A 25602-nucleotide genomic window follows, 5' to 3' on the forward strand; every position below is an offset into this window, starting at 1 on the left:
GGTCAATAGTTTGCCCATGCCAACTGGAAAAATGTGCTTGTAGAAATTGATGAGCACCCTGCTGCCAACATAAAACTCAGAGGGCAGCATGTCAGACAGGCAAAAAGCTAGAGGAGTTTCTTTGAGGGTAACATTACATGAAACAGTTAATGAAAACAGAACTTTTTTTTTTTAAACAAGGGTCATGTCTTTATACCATATTCAGTCTGGTTAAAGAGAGGAAGGAAAAACAGGGGGAAACAGTTTCTAGACAGCTCTGTAAATGGTGGTTGATGGAAACGGTCCATTCCTACACATGCTAGATCACATACATTTGCCAACCAAAGGAATTTCTATCATCATTACCATCATGCCCCTTCAAAGATTTTTCTCTGAGAAGCATTCACCATCAAGGATAATTGAGGCATAATAATGCTTTATGTTTACTTGGGGCTTAGATTAATGTCTCTGAAAATACCATTAGTGGTTCTGATTGCTGCCAATAAGACTGGCGAGGAGGGTGCTGTAGGCACCACTGAAAGAAATAAACATAAATGAGGGTTCATGGGAAAAGAGATAGAAACAAGCAAATATACAGAAAACATAATGCAACAAGCTGAAGCATAACCGATAACCAGGTTTCCTCTTCCTCCACTGACCACACCCAGTGGTGAAAATTACATACTTGGGAGGATCCATCCATCCATCCATCCATTCGCTTCCACTTATCCTTTTAAGGGTCGCGGGGGGCGCTGGAGCCTATCCCAGCTGTCATAGGGCGAGAGGCGGGGTACACCCTGGACAGGTCGCCAGTCTGTCGCAGGGCCAACACACAGGGACAGACAACCATTCGCACTCACTTTCATTCGCACATTCACACCTAGTGACAATTTGGATTATCCAAATTTGGGAGGATACCAAAGTAAAAGTGAGGAAAGCATGAAATCTCTCTTCTTCCCAGCAGGATGGGGGTTGGGAAGTCGAGGGTTTTCACCTGGTTTGGGGCAACAATCAGAGTCAACTGAAGGAGGGAGTGAAGTGTGTGTATGCGAGTCAAAAGCTGAGGATGAAGCAGTGGAGGACAGAAGGGATGAGTGGGTTGATGGGAAGGAGAAAGAGTTCATGGTTTTTATGGGAGGGAGGGACATTACAGGATGTGTGTCTCTCCAGAAGCTCTTCAGAGCTGAAGAAAAACAGCAAACACAAACACAGCAGTGACCCGAAAAGTTCAGCAACAGAGAGGCCCTTGAACTGATTTCAGTTCAGGAGTCAATTTGGCCATTTAGCAGTTTTGACATCATATCTGTCAGTGTTTCAGATATTTTCAGATACATATCTAAATATATGTATATAACGCAGAAATAGACAGATTATATCTTCACAAATAACAACCATATATACCCTAAACATCATGCGGCCTAACCAATATTTAATTTGTGGTGCTACAATTATGTAACATTATATAATAATATAATAGGTTTGTGGTTTCTTCTGCTTTGCATTTTGAATTAAAATAGCAGAAAATCCTTTAAAGCCAATCTGTGCATTTTTTGTACAAAAAAACCCAAAACAAACAATAAAGATAAGAATTATACTGATTTTATAATTTTATTCAAAAATGAATTTGCTTTGAATTATTTTTTTAACCTAACTGGACAGGTCGACGGGCAGCTCACAATAAGTGATTTTGCAAGAGCAGAACAATAAAACAGATTTTTAATTACCAGGAAAAATATTTTGTTAAATCACACTGGGCTACAAGTGAACATGAAATGAAATAATCAAAATGAATAAATGAAATAGGAACTAATTAACAAGTGACTAACCAGCGAAGACATAAATCTCATGTATCATTGCCTATGACTGTGGGTTAGTTACCATTTTGAGAGGGGCCAGTATCAGGATGACATAGCGGACCTCGCAGCAGTTCTCCCCCCAGTTTTGTGGCCTCTCCAGGCGGGAGATGCACACATGACGTTTCTGGAGATGCTTCACGTTGCAGCTGGAGCACAGAGGGAAAAGAAGGAGGTTTTATAAATGTCAACACCTCACTTCACCGTCAGCGCCCTTCATTTCCATAGATTAACCTCTTTCTCGACAGCAACACTTAGACAATATTCAACTATGCCAGGTGAGCTTGCATTCACAGTATAGGAATGCATGTGAACATACATACATAATATTTAAATATCACGTCATGCATATTTAAACATGGTCAGTGTAAAAAGGCTTTTTAAAAATTCATATAATTTCCATGCTCAGAAAACCACTCAGTGATGCTTCCTGGCTTATCATCCTCAAAGACGGCACTCCCATGTGGTAATGTTTGATCATAATATGACGGGTATCACTCAAAACTTTGCATTTCTGTTTATTTTACTTGCCCCCTTTCCTCTAAGAAAGAAAGTATACAAACCACACCAGTGAAAACGCCACCTAGTTCCCAAGATCCCTACCTTACTAAATTTTCACCTCTCAATCCTAGTCTCAGTCGCCTGAGGTTACTTCTTCCTTCCATCCTTACGAATATCTTTTTCACAGACCTAAATCCAAATGTCACTTGAGTCACTAGTCCCAGTAAAACACTAGCCAATTGAACAGTCTTTGTTACTGAAACTCCTGCCATCTGTTCCCCCCAAAATGAACACACTTTCAAAGTCTCTTAGATCTTTTCCTCTTGGCATCTTGATACAAAATCAGAATATGCTTAGCATTTTTAGACCTGCAACAGAGAATGATTGGATATTAACTGCCTAATTGTAACAAGCGGCACACACGTGGAAGCATCTGCATTTCTGTGTTTCGCCGTTTGTTCATTTATACTTTTTTCCCCCTGATTTGTTACTCGTTTGTATTATTGACATTTATGCACAGCTGACCCTGGATACATTTTTTAAAAAGAGATTATATATTATTTCAGTTGTACTTGATTTGGTGATGATGTCATCCTTTCCTCTGCATTACGTTTACCACCAGGAAGCCTGTTAACATGACACGAGAAGAAAAAAAAATATCCACCTGCAGTGACTGAATGCTCCAGAGTGCACTTTGCGATTGTTCTCTGCTTCTTCAGCGTGGAGATGACCACCAATTTGAAAGGTAGGGAAGTAAGTGCAAGTAATTTACTAACTTGCACATTCAGTCAGATAATCGACTATAGGACAGAGCAGAGAAGGCTGTGTTGCAACACAGGTAGGGTGACTTCATTCTCTATGAAGGACACCATACCCCGGCAGCTGTATTCAGCACTTACTGTAATATGCTAAAATCAAAATCTTGTTTTCAATGTGAGTAGTAATGTATGTAACATAAAATACACCTATAATCTATAGTGATGATGAGCGTGAATGTTACAAATAATCAATTTATAACTACATAAAAGCATAAATGAGTAATAAGAGAAAGCATCTTATAACACATTATTATAAATACAACTCTTTCTCTCGGCTCCCTCACACACATGTACATACACACATATATTTTGCTTACAGGATGCAAAGCCAGGACTGCTGGTACTGGACCCCTGTGGCGGTTGCTGTAACTCCCTGGATCGTCTCTGAAAGCAGGTGAACTGCAGACCAAAAAGTCAGAAGTCAAACAAATGATCTGAGATCAAGTGTCACATACTCGAAGCCCCCCTGAAAAGTGTTTAACTCTTGTGTGTGCGTCTTAGAAATCCATGTCAACCCTTAAGAGTAGCTGACTGTAACAGTGTTAAACTCTATAAAAACGCGTCACCACATTAATAGGAGTACCTACTGTTGAAGTTTACAAAATTCATGCATTTGAAAACACAAATTAGCTTAGATTTCATTTTTTTAATATGGCCCAAAAGGCATCATTTAAAAGCCTAAAAACATTCAACTGAAATCTTGTGCCTTTTCTGCTGCACCAAACCTCTCGATGTGTCGTCTACATCAGAAGTGTCTAACAAGCTCGCCTTCTGGTTTAGACAGTATCGCCAGGCTGCGCTGTGTGCACCACGACAAGCTAATAAGGGTGTCCATCCAACCTTGGAAAACACCACGCTCATGTTCACAGATTAAAAAAAAACATTTCATTATGCTGCCATGTTTACAGAGCACAAATCATTAAACATGGGCAACTGGGGGCACTGCTGAAGCCAGCTCATTGCTTCCTAATAAGAGGAATCTCCCTTCCGCTGTCTCCCGCTGAGAGTGATGAATAATAGTGTTTTGGGGGACATTCTTCAGCAGCCCCGAATATCCCAAACCCCTCTAGAAGATTCAGTATGTTTTGCTTCGCAACATCCTCTTCAACTCATTAGTACTGAGAAAATTACAGGGTGGAAATGTTTTGTATCGTAAGCAGCGGGGACGATCATTTCCATATCATTCTGATTTTCCCTGCCAGTGGTTTTTCTCTCTCTTATTCCATCTGTCTTTGTCTTTCTCTCCATCACTCTTCTTTTCTCTCCCTCTGCCTTGCCGTCTCATCAATAAAGTATCCTCCATTCATGCCAGAAAATGATGGGCGTCACCATGACAACAGTATCACAGTGCTCAAGGAGTGAGAGAGCCAGGAGGGGAGAAATGGGGGGGGGGCAGAAAGATACACAAGAGAGAGAGAGAGAGAGAGAGAGAGAGAGAGAGGGAGAGAGAGAGAGCGCATGCATGTAGATAAAGAATAAGGGGGAAAAGAAGTCTTTAGAGAAAGAGAATGACAAGGATGAAAATGAAACCAGCACGTGGTGAAGAAGAGCGAGAAAGAGGTGTAGGAAAAGGAAAAACAAGGGGCAAAGAGAGAAAAAAGAAAGAAAAGAGAACAAGAGAGATGATGCATGCAGCAAGAAGGCATTAAACTCTGAAAGAAGAAAATGAAAGCAAGAAAAATAAAGCCAAGGGAATAAAAATAAGTCATACAAAAAGTAAGACTTAAACGAAATGACAAGAAGAGCTTGAGACAGAGGGAGGAAAAAGGGAAGGAGAAGTAGAGGAGATGGACTGGGATTCAATTCAATTAATAGCAGTAAGCCTGACAGCCATGTAATAATCAAAAACCATCCAATTTCTCATTGACGTCAGGGATGAGAAGAGGAGAGAGAGACAGACAGAAAGAGAACAAAAGAAAGATTAAAAGATAAAGAAAGGGGGATGAGGATAAAAGCAAGAAGAGAGAGGTAACAGAAGAGCAAAAGACAAGAAAAACAGAGAAAGAGAGGTAAATGTGTGTAGTGAGGTTATCTGTTGTCCTCTATATCGACAGACTACGTTGTCAATGTCATGCTAAAAGAAGAGAAGCTAATGGCTAAATCTGCTAGCTGCAAGCCTCAATATCACATCCACTTCAGTGTGTTTTGTTTTGTTAGCTGCATATGCCTTTTCCAACTGAGAGGCTGCTGCAGTGTAGAAGGAATGGTCATCTTTGTTAATGCAACCAACACCATGGTGAATTGGGTGATGAATTGGTATGACGCTTTGTTGAAAAGCGCTAATGTCCAATCCACAAGCTAAAAGTATAAAAGCTCTATACAATTATGAGCAATGCAAGTGGTCAATGAGGTGCGTTAAAGAAGGCATTTTTATGATAAACGCATTAAAATAGAAGATTGTGTAACGTCTATGACTTTGATCCAGTAATGACCTAGACTGATGATCTGCAAAAGTTTATATATTAGAATAATCCACAGCTTTACTACCAGCTGTGTAATGAGTGACAGCCAGTCAGAAGGTGTACACTGCACTCCCTTTTCAGCAGACTGTGACACAGAATTAAATATGACCAGAAAGGCAAGCCACGGCAGGTCACTCAGTGCAAACCAAAATGAATGGGGAGCAAAATGCGATGTCATAGTTCGTTCAGTTTGTTGATTATCTCGTAGAAGCAGAAAAAAAAAAAAGATTAAGTGTAGTGCAAGGGAATAAATTGTGTCTTATGTCTCCAGCTCAGGTGATGACAGGAAGAAGAGAACAAGTATTTGTGAGTGATTGCTGACATGATCAGGACAGAGACTAATTAAGAGATGTACATTTGATACTTGTCCGTTATGTGAAGATTTCTGCACGGTTTCATCAGCTTTTGCTATGCAAACACTTCTATTTCCACACAGAAAAGAAAAAAAAAAAAACTCTGATTCTTACACGCAGCATATCAAATGTGACAAACTTCAATGGAAAATGAGGAAAAAATATGAGGAAGGCGAGACCGGATGGCTGGATTGGTCCCTTTGATCTTTCTGTATTCTTGGTGAATTCTTTAACTGTGTTATTCACAGTTTGGTTGGAGGGAGAAAAACAGATTGCAATTTCTGCAAATCACATGAGGATAAAGCCATCTGTCATAAATAAGGGAGCGAGGAATCAATAAATATGCTAAACCAGTGAAAAAGATGTGATATTCATATTTTTTTCGGTTTATGTGACAGAAAATCTGCAGAGATGTGCAGGTACAAAAACGCATCGATTCATTAGTTTCCCAGTTGATGTCTGAAAACGGCACAAGATCTTTTGGCAAGGTGACTCCTTGCATTACGCTCAGAGGTGACCTCCAGAAAGCCTCCTCTGTCTTTGATGCCTAAAAGATTAACTGTGGTCTTAGCCACTGGTAGACTCGCATCATACATACACAAAACCCCTCAGTCACACACACTAAAACACAAAGAGAAAACGATTGGTTTCCTTCAAAGAGTGTGAATGTTGCAAAGGGCACTATGAAGGAGGTGATGAAAACATATAGGTATCCATCACAGCCAATCACAAGGCACAAATGCTATGGTCACATGGTGAGGAAGGGGCCACTAGGACTGGGTCAATAGTGAAACTTCATATTTAGAGAGATTTAAATTGCAGTGATTTCTTTGGATAGAAACAAATTAAATGTGCAGTAAAATAATTAGTTATATAATTAGCTTATTAATTAAAAAAAAAAACAACCTGAATATAAAACCTCTGAAAAATAGGTCATTTTTTCCTAGCAAGGACATAATGTCTATTCTAAACTAAAAAATTTTAATTATTTTGATTTTATGCTTTAACCTCGTAAGACCCAAACTCTTTCATGGCATGCATTTTTAATTTCTCTTTGATATTTGGGCATATTTTTACCTGATTTTTGTTTCGAAGAAAAATGAGAGCCACATATGAGGATATTCGTTTTAAATTTTGATAAAACAGAGGTAGTATATTGTCCTGTGGATATCAGGCCCTTGTAGAGCAAAATTTAGTATTTTGGTCTAGACAACCCAAAATGTGATGTCCACATATGTGGACACCAGGTCCTAGGAGGTTAAATCTCATTCAGATGTATGAATTACTCGATCACTTTACAGATCAGTTTTCTTTTTACGCAGAACTGATAACTGCTGGTTGGACCCAGCGTTGACTTGAGGGGCCAATGAAGAGGCATCGATATCTTGCTGGTGTCTCTAATCATTTGATGACTCAATGGATCGACCCAGTCCTGAGCACGGAGAGGAACACAAACGGAATACTGATGGTGATTGGTACAGGAGCAAACGACTGATTGCAGCCTCACGGCGGCTGATGCTGACATTTTCATCCAATTAGCACAGCTTACCGTCATCAAAGAAAACGAAACTTTGAGACTTGTCTGCATGGGGAGAAGGAGGAAAAAAAAACCAAGAGGAGAGACAAAGAGTCAGTTCAGTCACCTTTTCTGGGCAACAGGCTAGCAGTTTTCAGCAAGAAAATGACACGCATACGCACACTTTCCTACCGAGCAGGCACACACATAAATATCTCTACTGAACAGAAGCTTCATTTCCTGCCCTCCTTTACCTCATACATATTAAATATCATTTTCCAGAGAAAATCTCGTCTTTGTTAGGCACAGAGAGATCCCATCTTGATTACTGTCTACAGGCTATTAACAAAAATTGGATTTTATCTCCGATAACGGTCGTGTGTTCAGCTGGTCCAAGAAGCCCAAAGACGTCACTGATGAGATCAAGATGAGAAAACTGGCATGTATGGCCACCATATATCATGATAAGTAAAGTGGTTAAATTAATGGTTTCAAATTAGTATTCTGATCTTTCCTGAAAAATGTGCCACAATGAAAACTCATGTGTCTTGCTGTGATATAATAAGGGTAAAACAAAGTCCAAAGGAAAAGGATAGCAGCATTCATGGCAGTACTCTCAGGTTAAAAACACGAATCTGTGCAAAATATGTTCTTTGCAAACACAAAAAAAAGAAAAGAAAAAAAAAAAGACAAGCAGTAATAATCCCCTCCTGGTTGAACAGATGGTCAAGTATTTCTGAATTTCTGAAGAGTTTAAGGGTGACAAAACACAGCGTACACAGATGGAGATATACATTTAAATAAGGCACTTACAAAAAAACAAAAACAAAAGAGAGACCTACCCTAAGTTTTCATACTTAAAATAATAAATATGTTGCAGTCTAAATTCAACTGGCAGAAAATAAAAAATACAACAACACAGGAGGATTATGCAAATCGAGACCAAGTAAAGAGCCAGCAAGATCGATCAAAGGTGACAGCAATTTAGGGAGAAATTATGCTACAGTCATCACAGACAGGGCACACAATCAGCAGCACACAGAGCACTGTGGCTATGAACATCACAGAGGAAGAGGGGAAAATATATTTATACATTATCATACAAAACACTGTCAGTTATTCTGTGGTAGCTGATCATCATTTTGGTCAGCATCCTAAAATCATTTAGTTCTTCAAGTACTCCTAGTTTGTCAAAAAATTATATATTACTTTTAAATTTTGGTGTACATATTAAAAGCGGAAGTAATATTATCATGCGTTGCATCATCGTCAGCGCTGTTCATTATTCCTCTGCACAATCCCGCTCTCCATCGCTGAATCCCAAGACAAAAGCAAAGCAAAAAAAAAACAGCTCAAGTTGGCCTCCAAAAAGAAAAATACTCCTCTGTACAAGTAGGAGCAGGACTAATTATCTCTGTGGGCTTTCATCTTTTTCATTTCTGTAATTCTCTGTTCTTTCGGTGCCTGTTATAATCTTGCCCTGTTCTCTTTATCTCACAGCTGTACAGTATTACACTCCAAATGAGCTGGTCCGCTCGCCAGCCGTAATACCCCACTGTGGCAGAGGGAACCTTGATATGGCAGAAATTAATACCTGAAGAGATATGTCCCGTTGATAACATACTTACGTGCAATATGAATGTATTCCCCCAGGAAAAGCCTTTGTTCCTTCCCAAGAGATATTTTTTCCCCTCAGCGCTGACACGAGTGTTTCACTGGTGAATTCAGGGATTCTACCAGCAATGTGAAAATTCAAACTTTGTTTGAAATGCACCGCTGAACCACTGCCATTGTTATTAATTTATTAGGACGACCAAATCAAAGAGGTGAAATCCACAGACTACTTGGTAAACATTGTGTAATGCATACTTGAAAGACTAAACTAATTATGAACATTTCTGTATGTTCACATCCTTCTTTGAGCATATTATAGTAGCTTCTGTAAAGTTTTCGTGTAAATGTTTTCTGAATAGCTTCACTATGCTTATTATTAATGACCCCCACAGTTCAGTCTATTATTACCCTATTCCGTCTGCTGCAACTGATGCGTCCCTGCTGCGTGATGAGTTTCAGCCTATTTTTAAAATAGTATTTTGTGTCGCATAATAAAACAAAGAAATTATTGATTATTCGTTGTTTAATTCATAAATAACTTCAAAAAGAATGTAATACTGACTGCTGCTACTCTGTTTTCACAATCAAGCATCACTTAAACAAAATGTCATCCCTTCATTTATGTATTTTTTTTCATTGATTTTAGAAGCACACAGCCCAGACTTGCAGAGGAATCATTTTTGTCAAGATGACAGCCATAAAAAAAGGGAAACAAAAAGGGAAAAACCCTTCCTTAGCCTCTTTGTGGGATATTCTTGAAGAGCAAAAGTGAAAACGCAGCTGCAGCGACCACAGCTTGAGAGTCTTGGAAAGCCATTTGAAAAACTAAGTGAGTGATCGATGACAGAAGTCAATTATCACCTTGCGGATCTGTCAGAGGCGGCTCTGCAGGGTGAGCGTCACACACCGCCCACCTCTGACTATCCATCAACAACTGCAGACACCAGCCCAGCCAGACAGGAAAACACTGGACACCGAGTACATGACAGGAAGCCCTTACACTATGATTACCTCCACATGCTCTTACAGTGGTGAAATCCCACTTATATTTACTCCTATGTCGGCACGGCATTAAATCGAATGTACTGAAAGAAACCATTTTCCACGATTCTTCACGACTTTAACTAGATAGAAAGCAAAGTTTCATTTGCCAAACAATTACTTTTGTGAATGTGTTCTGTACAGCTTGCGGCAGAAATGCAATGCTTCAACAATAGCTACATATTATTATGTAAGAGGGCGGATTTCTCTTGCTCTAATGGGCTGAAGAGATTCGCCTTAACCAAGAGGCTTTGCTACTCAGCCAAGAGGACCTGTGCTGAGGGGACTAAACTAATGTGACAGGGATCTGTAAGCTGACAAATGGGCACCAAACCTAGAAACATGGGTACATTTACCAATTGCATTCATGCATTACAATATAATATTTTAGGTACAACCGTTACTGCACATACTTTCAGGTCAAAATAGAAAAAAAAAAATGTTTAAATGTATGTGAGACCTAATAAAGCTGTTACTTTTTTGCTTTTGCTTCCCCAATTAATTCTGCACTTCGAAACTGTAGCCTTCCCTTTAATATTTAATTGCTTTAATATTCAGGGGAAAAAAAAAAAGTGAACGCCTGCTTTAAATTGCACAAAAAAGTAAAAACGATAAAGCTAAACTACCTAAAAAGAAAAAGGAACATTGGTGTCTGTGTGTGCAGTATATGGTGGTGTGTTGAAGTGTAAAACATCCACTTTTCGCCACGCTGAGTGCTATTTTTGTCCACCTAAAAAAGCTGTGGGTCAAATTGGCATCCTTGGTACAAACATCAAAAACTTTCCTTTGGGTATTCAAAGCTCCTTGAACCATTCTCAAGTCTATCTGACAATTCTGCTGCAGAGCCTGAGGTACAGCTTATTTATTTATTTTAGGTAGGCGATGACATGTGCAGACGTCAGATGTTTTTAGGTCAAGTGTCAGATGCTATGGGTCCTGGTCTGATTGTGGTTAGGCACAGATAATGCATTGTACTTCTCCATCTTGTGGTTTGCATATCTCTGTATCAACTGTATCTCAAAACAAATTAGACAACATATGACTGTGTTTACATGCATGTCGACAGAATCCTTGCTCACCGTTGACCTCCTGTGCTCCTGCATCTGTGAAAAGCATGCTCATCACCTCCTCGAAGTTGCACCCGGGCTCTAAAGCATGGCTGTCCTGGCCCACGTGGTGCAACATTCTCTTCAGAACATCATCCAGGGACGCGGCTGTCTCATCCAGCAAGATGCTGGCCCTCGCCAGGAAGCCATCCAGGTCACGGTGTGCCCGAACCTCCTCCTCAAAATTCATCAGCTTCACATACTGTGGAAAAACAATAATTCTTTCAAGTCTGAAATAGTTTTAAACGAGATCCCGTGTTGAGAATGCAAATAAGTTCAATTATAAAAGAAAAGAAAACAGTGTCAAAATGCATCTACCCTAGTTTCTGCAGAATTGTACCCAAAGGGAAAAAAAACCCAACTAGATTTAGTTTTAATGTTTATATGGCAGGGTTTATTCTCCTAAGGCAATTTTCAGTTTCAACTTTATTTATATAGCATCTAACCACAAATTATGTGAGTGCACTTTACCAAGAAAGCTTGAAAATTGTCAAGGTAAACTGAATATCCTGGCTATAAAACTGAGCTAAGCCTTTATATTATTTTAAATATCTATCTATCTATCTATCTATATAGAATCCAATTATTAAATACATTTTATTTAATATCTTAAGATATAAATAAATAAAATTTCTAGATATAATATCTAATGTTTATCAAATTACATTTTTGAAAATCAAGAATACAATAAATAAGCCTTTAAGGTGATTTTAGTTGTTAAAAAACAAAACTGTATAACTATAAAACTGTTACAAACTGTTACTTTAAAGACAAACTGCTGAACCCCAATTCATTTTAGAATTAGATCACATTTCTTACCTATTTCAGAATGAGGGCAGATCTAAGATCTTACTGACTTTTGGATTGCAGTCAAATATAAAAGAACCCTAATAGGTTTGAGTTTATTGCCTTAAATCCTTCTGAGCTCTTCAAAATAGCAGAACACTGCCAACAATCAAAATTTTATCAAAACTGTACTAGTGCTGTCCACGATTCAGCTCAAGGGAGACGGCTGGACAAAGAAACCAACACAGCTCCATTAAGAGCCCAGACACCCACCAGTCATTGATTGTGTGATTGACAGAAATTCTGAAGATGAGTGGATTTCCTGCTGTTCCTTTTAAGCACCAAGCAGAAAGTCTCCGTGCTCTTTACAGAAAAAACATGTATAGGTATTTCTGCAAAGAGCTCTCTATATAAATTTGATTTTGTTTTGTTTGTGCAATCACAGAAAGCATCGGTCCTGAGGCTCTTATGCAACTCGAATGAAATGATTAAAAAAAGTAAGAAACAAATCGAGTTCATTTTGCACTTTTTAAAAGAAATTATAAAGCGAGTCATACAGGGCAGAATGTGTGGTCCAGTAGTTCATGTGTTAATTCAAAGGTTATATTTTAAATTGCTCATGAAGGAAGTGAAAAATACCCACCTGCAAGCACAAGCATAAATGAAAATCTATTTATGGACCATTGCAAATAAAAAAGATCCATAACAAAATTCTTGGCTAGGACTTAAGAACGGGAACATGTGAAATTAATAAAAAGCAGAGGGAGAGAGCAAACAAACAGAACTGTGATACAGAATGAGGAGATTAGAGAAAAGAACCAGGCAAGCTGTTGGTAGGAATGAGGCACAACAAACCGAAATCTCTGACAGGCTCATAACGGGGAAGACTAACTCTTGACAGGTTTGGTCACCAGTTCAAACTAATGCCCCCTCAGGGTTGCTTTAAACCCTTTTACCTAATTGGCACAGAGACATTTGTTTACTGCATCACTAATGATTTACAAACCTGTAGTAATAGTAATCTTATTCCCCTAAATTTTGTAAAAATACCATTTTTCCATGTAACATATGTGCCTCAACTGTGGGACTCCTGCACAAAACAATGCCGACGATAAGCGGCTACATTTGTGGTCCAAACTTTACATGCACTTATCATGGGCATGAATGACACAGTAATTTGGGGGTTTTAATAATTTCTTTCAACTGTTCTACTTCCAGGGTGGAATGCTTGTACAGCGTACATCTTTAAAAGCTTTAAAATGCAAATTTCATCCAATTTGCATGTGGTCAAAACATGCAGGCTCAAATATATACATACACTCACTTAAATCTTTTAATAAGAAGTGCTGAATGTTTTACTCCAGGTCTCACCTTCACAAGGCCAAGAACTATCAAATTCTTGTTAGGGACCATGATTCACTACAACTGGTAGTTTCTCTTTGCAAACATAAAAATGATTTGTTTGACAGCAGCCTGGAAATAGAACAGTTCAAAGAAATCATTAAAAGTCACAAATTACGATGACACTGATGCCCACGATGAGTACACATACTCTATGTGCCACAACTGCATCCTGCTACTACTACATTCACTGTGTGGTTCTCATCAGCCCATAATTTTAACAGAAATCCATCAACTTATCAAAACTGATTGGTGACGGGAACTGGTGAAGATTATCATTCTCCGCTTTGAAATTTGTGTCTAAGCATTCATGTGAATAATATTAAGATGTACCACCATTGTTCAGATTGTTCAGAACAAACCCACCACCCCATGGCAGCAGCACTGTACAGCAGCTATGGTCCTCCCCAGCATGACAGCATGACAAAGCACAACGTCCCACCACAAAACTACTCAAGGGTGGCTTGAGGACGTCAAAAACATGCTCCGAGTATTGACCTGGTCGATGTAACGACAGATCCCTGCTATGAAAATATGGACTAACAAGACTGCTGCCAACTTTTAACTGGGGACAAACAAAATTAATCAGGTAATTCTTTTAATCAAAACATGAAGTTAAGGTTTTTGGGTTTGAGTCCTTTACAAAGAGGGCTCATGATGCCACATGAATGAAAACGTCTGGCTGTAATCCAGTGCAAAAATAAAGTTTGCTGGAATTCGAAAAGAATGATGCACAAATAGATGAATGGTAAAAACAAAGGTCCTCAGGCTAGCCATCACATCTACAGGATCATCAAGCACAATAAAACCATTACAGATGTTTCATTTAGACCCTCTATAGCTGGAGAGCAATTCTTAATATCCCGAACTGCCTCGGCAAATAATAATTGCAATTTCCTTCCTGCAAGATCCATATGTGCATTATTCACTTATTTTATGTTTGAAATGATTGCAATAATTCATAATTGCATAATTTACTTTAGCCCATCACAACATGTAGCTATTGTACAGGTATAACACTGCCACATTTCTCTAAGCAAAACCCCAAAACTAACCCGTAACAAAACGAGTGAGCCAGCAGTAAAGATGCATGAAAAGATTAACACTAGCAGTTTTACAGAAAATATTCAATATAGCAGAGCTATTCATTTGTCAAGCACATCTTACACAGATTGGATTGGTTTTACAAATCTTGGTGTACTTCGAGTGTGCTCAGTGGAACTGTGGGCTGTTAAAACACATAGGAAAATAAATGCAGCACGTTTTGGTTCCATATAGAATGAGACTCAATATTAAACCAATCAGGAAAAGACGTTTATTCTTTAATTTACTGCCCAAACCTACTTTAATATAAAATCATCTCTGTACCTTTATGCACAGCCAGCAGTGGGTAAGCAGGTATTTCAAATGCCTTTTTCAGTTGTTCCTCATTCAGTTTGACAACTGAGATTTTGGTCCCGTGTATATTCATAGAGGTCTACAAACACTAGGTTTAAAATTTTAGATCATATTTGTTTTTCTTTCTTGATAAAAGCACTGGGTGCATTATATGTTACTGACCTGTACTGCTAAATTACTGAGCCCTTAACTGGAAAAAAATCAGGCGTGATCCCAGAGCTGAATGGTTAGGGGGCATACTACAATTCTCGGAGACCCAAGTTTAATTCCTGCCTTGCAGCACCATTTGCTACATGTCACTCCTCTGTTTTTACATTTTGTCTCTCAGCTCCATCATAATTTTAAAGAGGCATAAAATGGCCAAGTGCAGTGGTTAGTTCTGTTGCTTCAGAACAAGAACGTTCTCAGTTTGAATCTTCTGGTCATTTTGGGGCCTTTCTGTGCAGGGCTTGCATGCTCTCCTCGTCTCTGCAAGTATTTTCTCTGGATGCTTCAGCTTCCTCTCTCAGTCCAAAGACATGTAGATTAAATGAACTGGTGAATTTAACATAGGTGTGGATGTAAGCATGACAGATTGACTCTCTACGTTAGACGTGTGATCGGCTGGTGACTTGCTCCGGGTTTAATCTGCCTCTGACTCTATACTCTGCAGCCCTGACAGATGGTTAAAAAGGTCAAATAGATATAATAAATAAACAGTAATATCAGACTTCTAGTTGATAAATATTCATCCTTACCCTTCTTGATGTATTGAGTAACACACAGCCAGAATCGTCAGTTTCTGAGAAAGAAATAAAAAGCGATATAATTAGACACTCAAAGTGTACATCAATAAAGACTTGACATGTGTTTATATTAAACAGATTTATCCACAATAAGGGTGAACACGTATATATCTGCTCAAAGGGCTTGAACCCATAAGTGCACTCTGCAATTGATCATCAAATGAAAAATGAAAAAGCAAACTGCTTTAAAAGATTAGAGCCAACATTATGTAGTTCTAGCAAAATATTTTACTTTATATACTTAACCTCCTAAGACCTGAACTCTCACATGGCATGCATTTTTAATTTCTCTTTGATATTTGGGCTGATTGTTTTTACATTCATCGGGCCCCAAAGAATTACCAGATTTTTTTTACCTTATTTTTGTTTTTAAGAAAAATAAGAGCCACATATGAGGATATTTGTTTAAAATTTTGATAGAACAGTAGCAGCATAATGTCCTCGTAAGAGGATATCAAGCCCATGTAGAGCAAAATTGGGTATTTTGGGCTAAATAACCCAAAATGTGATGTCCACATATGTGGACGCCAGGTCCTAGGAGGTTAAAAAAAAAAACCTAAGAAATTACAGAACTGACAGCAAAGGTGAAACAGAAGATGAGACATTGAGTGATGAAGAATTATAGAACATGAAAGCAGACTTTGTTTTGAACCATTTCGTGTTCAGTGTCTTAAACTCCTGGGCCACAAAATATCAATATTTGCTTCGTTTGAATAGACTATGTTAAAGTTTTAACACCAATATGGTCATTATAATGTTCTGTATTTTCAGGACAGACATTAATTCTGAAATCACAAGTAACAGCCACTCGAAGAAAAACAGCCTGAGACCCCTTTTTTCTAAAAGTGATGAAAATGTCAAGAGGCATGTCTTTAAATGCTCTCATTGAATAAGGATTGAAAATTCTCTTCTGATAAGGCTTTAATATGCGCATGTGGAGCTAAGGCAAGAGCTCAGATAAAGTACAAAGGTTTGGATTTTCCCAGTGTTGGGAAGAGGGAAAAACCTTTTATGTTAGAAAACAATATAGGGACAAACTGAGGGAATGTGGTTTTCAACACACTCCCGTCCCTTAACTAGCAGACTGTCAGTACCCTGCTGACTCTCATAAAACAGTCCGCCACCACAGATACATAACACTGTTATTGCAGTTTACTGTGGGGACAACATTATTAGGTTACCATGGGCTTTCCTCCTCTGCTCCACGTGATGCATACTGTCGACTCGGTCTGGAAATCAATCAGTGCTTTAACTCCTCCCTCCAGCAACAAAGAAGCAAGAACACCCCCCGACACACACGCACGCACATACACTTTGACAAGCCAATAAGCCTTAGGAAAGTGCCAGGATATTATAAATAATCCTGCGACGAGTGAACACGTTTGAGTGTGAGTCTGCAGAAAAGGGTGAGGGGCTTTGATCGAAACACCAAACACCTTGCCACAAAAACCCTGCAGGCAGTGTAGGGAAAAAAAAGAGCCCCAACCCCTGCCTTTCTGTCTCTGATGAGACTATAGCAGGGGGCACGTGTCATGTGCAGTGGATTTGGTTCATCAAAGCCGCACAATCAAAAAGCACACGGCCAGGCTGATCTGTTCCCTTAGGGGAGAGGAAGCTCCGGCTCTAATTGCTGTCAGGCTGTAGCTGTAAGGAGATATTCAAATATTCATATTAAGATTACCTCGTCCCCGATGATCACCTCCTTCTAATGGACTCTGTATGTCTCAATATAGCTTAAAGTAATCCAGAAGAATTTCATTTTCTTTGGATTAGGTAAAAGAAGTGTTAAAATGTGTCCTTTATTTGAGCAATGTGCCACTATGACTGAGGATACCAGATTAACAACCTTGTACTTAGGCTAAGGTTGGGGATCTCCCATACTCTGCCTTAAACATCCAATGTTTTTGCACCAGATGAAACTATAAACCTAAAAAGGATTCATGGATTACATCTGCATCTGGCAGATTTTACCCACAGGTCAACAATCTTACAGATTAAAATGAAAAATATTCATTATTTAACTTCTTGAGTTTTGAACAAGAACACTTGGCATCAAACTGGAAATTAGTATCAGATGTTACTCTTAGTTGAGTGTCTAAAAATGTATTCATCGCCGAGTTTCCTTTAAGAAACCTCATGGAAGCAGTGACAGTCAATAAAGAGGTGGAAAACAAGTGGGACAATAAGGTTTGATTATAGTGTAAAGGTACAACAGTATTTTTAGCTGTTGGCTTCAAAAGGCATTCAACAGTCCCTTTCAAAAGCAATTATAATCCTTCAAACAAATATGACCAGTACCTATTTAAGAGGCTTTGTTGCAGGTATTTATATTTAATACCTGAAAAAAACTGAAAAATAATATAAACCTAAAACGACGCCTTAAACATTAACCTAAGAAAACTAATGTTCCTGCATGTATGTCATTACTGTTAATACCACATGAGTCAGCGTCTCAGGCAGGTCTTACTCTTTCTGTTTATCACACACCCCAAAGGTTTTTTCTTAGGGTTTTTTTTCATGAAAAATGTCCAATTCCTACCCAGGCCTTAAAAGAAGTTGCACTATTACTTCTGTATAAAAGTATTAACTGTAAAAAGATTAGACTGACTACCTTAAGACCGTCTATACCCAAGTTAGAAAACATAGCATTACCTCTGGACTCTTTTTGCAGATATCTCATCCTTAAATAGTCAAATCTTTATAGTAAAAAGAAAAGAGGGGAAAAAAAAAAAGTATTTTTGTCAATCCCTTCTCCACACTCATCATACATTCATGAAACTAACTTCGCTCCAGGTTATCAAGGTCAAGTCAGGACCTTGGTAAAAACCAAAATGTCTTTTCCAGTGTCAAAGACGGCTGTCCTTCCTCGTGACTTTTCCACATCAGCATTCAGCCAAATTGATTGAAGTGAAATGGAACTGAGCCCAGCGCTGGCTGAAAAATGTATAATCAAGATATCAATTGTATTTATGGAGGGAATTTGACAGCTTTATGACGAAGAGAGAAGAATGGATGAGATCATGTCAAAGCGATATAATAACAGAAGGAGACAAACAAACAAGTCTGTATTACTGTGATACAACAGTACTGGTAACCTCTTCATTTTCATATCTTTAATATTCCCTTCAATAACCACCATCAGTCACCTTTTTTGATGTTGCTACAGCCACGTTGAGACAGTGAGCCTTCTTCAGATACTTTCAGTGACAGTGTATACTGACAGACTGGGCAGATAACTAACACGACTAACACTCTATTCTCACTGGGGGGCTGTAGCTATATGCTAAAGTCAGAATAATGGCACAGCAGATCTATAATAGGTTTGTTTTTCTTGTTTATTGTTCCAGTTTAGCGTGCCAGCATTTCCTAATTAGCAATAACTCACAACTTACAGATGATGAAACCAAGGTACTGGACATATTTATAATGTGGGCTTGACACAAAGCCACAGGATCACCCGAATTCTTAAACCAACTTGAATCTACTGACAGATTGACGAGTCCCTCTTTGGTTTACTCTCCCTGAGGCACTGCTCAGTAAAGAATCACTTTTTGTACAAGAAAAAAAAAAAGACTGTAACTTTTGAAAACACCCACCTATTTTCAAAAACTCAGACACTCAAACTTCTAAATCCATTTATTTGTTTTAGCTAAACTTCGTTTAAACCTTACTCTACTTTTTCAATGAAAAGGGAGTCTGTGGAATTTGGCCCCTTCTCTTACATTAGAGATAATGGAGCGGATCATTCAGTTTGTAGTACAAGGAGGAATAATAGTACCTCAGAACCGACAGAAAGTGCACTCTCTTTTTACCATATCAGGACATTCATTACCAGGAATCAGTATTAGAAACAACAGCACACAATGTCAGCTGTTGTTTGGGGTTTTTTTGTTTCGTTTTGCAAAAACTATGAATTGAAGAAAATGAAACAACTTGTAGAACCACCTTTAACAGCAATAACTTGAAGTAATGGTTTTCTGTGTGACTATCGGTCTCTGCAAAGTCATGAAGCAAGTTTAACCCACCTTTCCTGCTTCAGTTTTTTGAAGTTTGCAGACATTATTATTTATACACAGATCTCTGCACACCCGTTCTGTTGTAGATTTGGTGCTGTGCTTGGGTCACTGTCCCGCTGATTGACCCAATTTGGTCAACCTTTAGCTCTGCAATGCTTTGGTATACAGAGTTCTTCTTGGTGGACTCAAGGTGCTCAGGCCCTGTGGCTGCAAAACAAACCCAAACCCCATCCACCAGATGCCTGTAGATAACTTTAGTGTTTGCAGTTTCACTGAGCGTTGTCTGACCTTGGAGTGAGTTTGCTTGGACATCCAGTTCTGGGAAGATCAGCAGCTGTCTTGAATGTTTTTCCATTTGAGAACATTTGTTTTAGTTGGTGATATCTTTCTTTCTTGGTTTTGTATAAATGCACATTTGAATACTCCAGAAGTGCAAACTGCCAAAGCGTCTTTATAGAGGCGGTCACTACTGCTGCTGATTAATTCGAGTGCCATCAAATATCAGCACCTGGCTCACTACACATTTTCTGTATTTTGGCTTAATTTTTGCTAAATAAATAATGACACAGTGTAATATGTCACGTTTTGTTATTCATTTGACGTTTTATTTATGTAATTTTAAGAAACGGGTTATTTGTCTTATGTCTTGGTATGTAAAACCTCAGAACTGATAGAGGGTTTTACTGATAAAGGCCACGTTTGTCAGTAATGTTCTGAAACCAGGCATGAATCAAGAAAGGGGAAATAAAAATGAAAATAGAAACCCCTCCTCCTGCAGCTCTTGCTCTTTTGAGATTAAGCACAGCACATGCCTGCGCCCGTGCTTAATACACCTAAAAATAAGAGGACTTTTTCATTGTTGACCTTTGGCCTCACATGGAATTTAAACCCCACTCTCCAAGATCAAGATCCTCTGCTTAATTCATTGTGCTGCCACATCCAACTTTCTTTCTGACTTTCATGCTCATTATACTGCTTTCTGCTGCTCATCTCATCTGGTCTAAAGACTGATTGGTAGGAAGGTAGAACCGGTCTAGTTAAATATATGTAAAAACATATAATGGTGAATATGGTGGAGTTACATACAATTGAATGCTGTCCTAGAAAACGGGCTGAAAAGATACATTTGAAACAAACATTTTCTCATGAATTAATTAAACAGACAGATGTTTTTAAAATTAGATTAAGATAGGAGCTGCTGTCTCTTGGTATGACGTAATCACTGAGTTATTTGCTTTTCCAAACCACTGCTTATTCAGGCAGACAGGATGTGATTAAAAGTCTTAGTCAGTCTTAGATTAATTTGACATGGTGGACATATTCCACAGTGGTCTGCTGATGCAGTATAATAAAATAACATGATAATTTGTGACACAAATTAAAAGCAAAAATAAGATGCAAACAACTAATGATACTGGGATCAAATGTATGTGACAGCTACACTTGTGAGGCTGGGGGCAGCCAGGAACGAAAACAAAACACTCTAATCAGCATTCAGCTGTGCTGTCAATGAGTAATGCACTGAAAATCTGTGAGCAGGAACTGCTGTGCATGACAAACATTCTGCACCTGCAGGTGAGAATTTTGACAGCAGCGAGATTTCAACATATTACAGCTGTATAGAGAGAGAGGAATATTACACAAATCACTGGAGCTCAGGATGTGAACATACTCACTGAGATTAAGGATGAGCAGGAAGACAATTACATAACTTGAGATTATATCAATTCATCCTACCCTTCCATAGACTTACCTATACTTAACTGTAGCATCTACCCCCTTGCAATATTTCTTGGATGTTCGGGAAGGCTGTCAGCAGTTTTATAATTTACTGAAGACACTGGATATAAAGTTAATTTTTTCAATCAATTCCATAAATGCTTCCTGTTTTGTTCATCCTGATAGTTCATTGGTCTGGAACTGACTGTCACACTGGCGTATAGACAGATACAAAACCGATAATTGAGGTGAGTAAAAATGAGGTATTTTATGCTTTTATTTTAGGCCTGACATAAATACAAGCTGTTCAACGTGAAGAAGAGCATTATCACAGCCGTTTTGTTTTTCTAACTTGTCCCCAGCTTGCGCCACTACAGCTCTCTTGTCAGATGCCTTAAGTGTTACTATGTATGGAGACCCAGCCTAAGTGGCATGGTCACCTGTCACATTCAAAGCAAATGGGCATCTCTGTCTTTCCTCCTCTCCCTATGGTGCACCTGGGACTGTTACCATGGCAACAATAACCTGGGTTGACCCACCGGGATTGTGGTGATGGGGTCAAAATCATCTGCACCTGCAGCTGAGTAGCTGTCCATCAAGTCAACACCATCATGCCACCGGTCTCTGGAAGGGCAGCGCCCACCAGAACTCCACAGAAATTATTGAAATGTTTCTCACGCGGCTTTATTCAACAGGTTTTCTTTTTCTTCCTTCCTATATGATGCTGTATTGATTATGATTATGCTGACTGGAAGACAGTGGTCTCCTTTAAAAAAACCCACCTATCCAAGTTTATTTATTTCATGTAAACTTCAACTTTCATGTAAATGTTTAGCTTAAAAGATGAAAAAAAATGTTCCTTGTCATAAAATGCTAATAGATAATATGTATTATATATGTATGCACTCTGTATCTGACAGTTTATGGATGTAATTCCTTATGCATGTAGCATTTTCAAGTCCTAGGCAAAGTTTGACAGCACCAGATTCAGAATGAGTTTGATGCTGGTGACTGTATAAACAACATTAGTCAGTGAGACAAGATGTTAATCCTTATGAAGCTTAATTCTCTCTCATTTTCTACCTGTATGTCCACCTGTATCCATATCAACTTACTAACAACTTCAACAACATATTGGCATTCACATAGATTCATGTGTCCAGCCAGTTTAGCACGTGTCATGATTGCTATAAGACTCACTTTAGCTGCTGTTAGTTGTGCCACTATGTTTTTAGAAGGTGGTCTCCGACTCTGTTTTTTGCTATCTGGTGCTGGAAAAAGGGCACACAGCTTTTTTTCTAAAACATGATGCTTGTTGCAGCTGATAATGATGCTGATGTGAGTGACGCAGACACCAAAAGTAAACTAATGGCTGCAAAACTAAAAGAGAAAGCTCAGCTGAACACGAGCAGAAACTATTGCAGGGGACTGCAGATTATCCTGGGATTTGCCTGTGGGTTCAGTATATTCGAATCTTATATGTACAGTATTGTTTAAACCTAACAAAAGTGTTAAATTAATCTTTGATGAGATTTAAGTTAATCTTTAGCATTTTCTTTCTAATAGTTTGTTTTACAGATTAAACAACAGATCAAGCTTTCAGCTTTTCTATAAAACCAAAGAATTATTTCTATTTATGGAGTCTATCGCCTTTAATTTCCAACTCACTTAAAAATCCTTCTCAGTGGCTTCATCAAGTTTATTTTTCTTCCTCCTTGTCCAGACTGCATACTCTAACCCCTGCTGCCCTCTCACTTTCTTTCCCTCTCTCTCTCTGTACTGACCTGGCCCAGGGCTGATCTGGTTGTCATAGAGGTGGATGTCATCTCCGCAGGCGATCGGCGAATCTTGTCCCTCCTCTCGGCCCTCGCTGCCCTCCTCCTGCTCCACCTCCCGCTGCTCTGGGGACACAACAGCACAGGGTCACCTCCTGGACTTCACCGGCTACCAGGCAGGGTAGCAAACTGACTTTAATTATTGTTGTTATCCTCAGCCAAAGTCACAAAATCCAACAGTCAAATTTATTTTAGTGCTTTGTAGATGTTTATGGCACACTTTCAAAATGAGGAATAAATGAAAGAATGTGAAAGGAATAAATGAAATTTCTGAGTTTAGTTTTTCACAAAATAAATCTAGTCCAAAAATCACTCAAAAAAAGGTAAAGCTTTAGACAGTGACAGGAAATTATTACAGCAATTATGCTTCTCTGGGACAACTCATCTGACAGTCAGTGAACCATCCAGACTCTGTAATAAACATCTGCTGCTTAAAACAAAAACCCTGAAAATTATAAGAAAATATTGCTCAAGTGTCACCTGAAGTATGACTAGAGAGCTTCTTTCTTCCAGACAGTCTCCTTCATTGTCAGATGATATGGTTGAGAATGACAGTGTGTTCAAGTGAAAAACAGAAAAAAAAGTTATGTCTAGATATTATTAGACATAACTAGTCTAAGACATAACAGTGTTTTAAGGTGTAATATACACCTTAAAACACTGACATGTATACATACTGTCAGTCTAAATACCAAATACTTCTCCTTCCTCTACATCTTTTAAAATAGGCAAACTATGGACCTAAAATTTGTGTCGGTGTACATTAAGAGAGGAATCTAATCATTTTTGGATGGACAATGTCCAAAATATCCAGACTTAGTCAAACAAAACCAATGTACAGGATGTGCCCTTTAAGGTGCAAAAGGTGAAATTTGTTTTTTCAGCTCATGATTCCTCTCCTGTTCATATGAATACATAAGAGTAGTGTTTTAATGTCAATGGAAGCAGCAACAACAACTAAAAGGTGCTTTCAATTAGTGTAATGCACAAATAGCGGCAAGCAGCGGTCCTTTATGCCTAAAAACCTAAAAATGCCACAAATTGTCAAAGAATATTAAGAAAATTAAGCTGTTAGACAAGTGAGACATGACAAGTCTTTTATGAATCAGCAGGTAAACGCTGTTTTTCGCAGGGTTTTGGTGTGTAACGGTCAGGACTTTGCATGTTGGAAAGCATCACAGGACTGAGCCTGGAGCTTGTTTGGATGACTCATTCCTTTCCCTCTTCCCAAGACAGCGGCCCCCTTAAATCCAAAGCTCCAGTAACTGGTGGGCTCCCAAATATCATCCAGCGATCGGCTTGATGCGACAAGAACAATATCTCACTTGCTCTTTATGAGCTGACCTTATACGTGAGGAGCCCCAAATTTCAGTTCATTCAGTTTGTCTTGCATCAGGATCAACCCTCAGCATTTGACATTATTTGAACTTCACTGTGTAGTTGCCTTCCCTGCATCCCTCTGTGCCTCAGACTTACCAGCTGGGCTCTGACTTTCAAATCACCTTGGAGGAGAGAAGCAACTGCTAAACTGCAAGCACTAAATTAGAGGGTTAAAAATGGAATGGAATTAATTTTAGGGAAATGTATTAAAACTTATTTATAAACTAATGCATGAAAAATATTCCAATCTCTCCATCTAGCAATCATGTAATTTATCTTTATATAACATATAACTAGAACTCCAAGTATGCAAAACGTCACAATTAGAGCTTCTTGTATTAAAAATAAATAAACTATGATTGAAATAAACGAATCACTGCTTCCTAAATGTAAAGCTATGCTGCCCTGCAGAACTTTGATCGGTGAATACAACATCTAGAAAGAACAAGAGCTAAGGGACGAGGAATGTTGAAAACGTTAAACGATTGATGTGCATCCTTCAAACGGTGTGCAGGGTTTTTGTTGCTGCCTTTGAGACGCCGTGGGACATAAAGAAACAACAATCACACGGTAGCATGTTCGGATCATTAACAGAACGTTTGGAACTTTCTTGCTTCGTGTTTGGAGAAAAAAAAAAAAAAGATGCATAACTGCCATGTTTGGTGAATAACACCACTGTGGCTCAGTAACCTGTTCACTTCTAACACCACAGCAAAGAACTAAATGACACAGATAGCATATGCACAGCAGAGCTGCTTCTGCAGCACAAGACACACTTCAAATATTGTTTACTGTGCGACTGTGATTCACCCTTTAATTGCAAAGTTCACAACAAGAGCACTGACGTTCCAGACCAACCTTTGCTAATGAACCACTAAAGATAACAATGGTTTGTAATGCCTACTTGCCAACAGTATTGTAATTACATTAATATCTGATAAAAGGTCGCATAATAAAGACATTTATGTTGAGCTGCGGCAGGGGGTCTTCTGTGAATGTGCCGAATGAGACGGTGTGTTGCAGGAGGGGAATAATTGGC

The 25602-nt window shown here is 38.7% G+C and overlaps 1 protein-coding gene across 5 annotated transcripts in view; it reads right to left on the reverse strand.

The window, feature by feature from the left end:
* slc4a11 (solute carrier family 4 member 11) overlaps positions 1-25602 on the reverse strand; it is a 105472-nt gene that overhangs the window by 23471 nt on the left and 56399 nt on the right. For 2 of the 5 annotated variants that reach the window (XM_040042319.1, XM_040042320.1), the window contains exons 3-8: positions 23133-23249; positions 15566-15609; positions 11217-11445; positions 7516-7548; positions 3469-3550; positions 1858-1981 (exon numbers count right to left, since the gene is read on the reverse strand). In XM_040042319.1, coding sequence (XP_039898253.1) covers positions 1858-1981; positions 3469-3550; positions 7516-7548; positions 11217-11445; positions 15566-15609; positions 23133-23249 — 629 coding nt within the window. The remainder of the gene's footprint in view (positions 1-1857; positions 1982-3468; positions 3551-7515; positions 7549-11216; positions 11446-15565; positions 15610-23132; positions 23250-25602) is intronic. The other 3 variants (XM_040042322.1, XM_040042323.1, XM_040042321.1) reach the window with 2 other exon arrangements.

Source organism: Simochromis diagramma, unplaced genomic scaffold (genome assembly GCF_900408965.1).
Source record: "Simochromis diagramma unplaced genomic scaffold, fSimDia1.1 OVJJ01000304.1, whole genome shotgun sequence".
NCBI lineage: Eukaryota > Metazoa > Chordata > Actinopteri > Cichliformes > Cichlidae > Simochromis > Simochromis diagramma.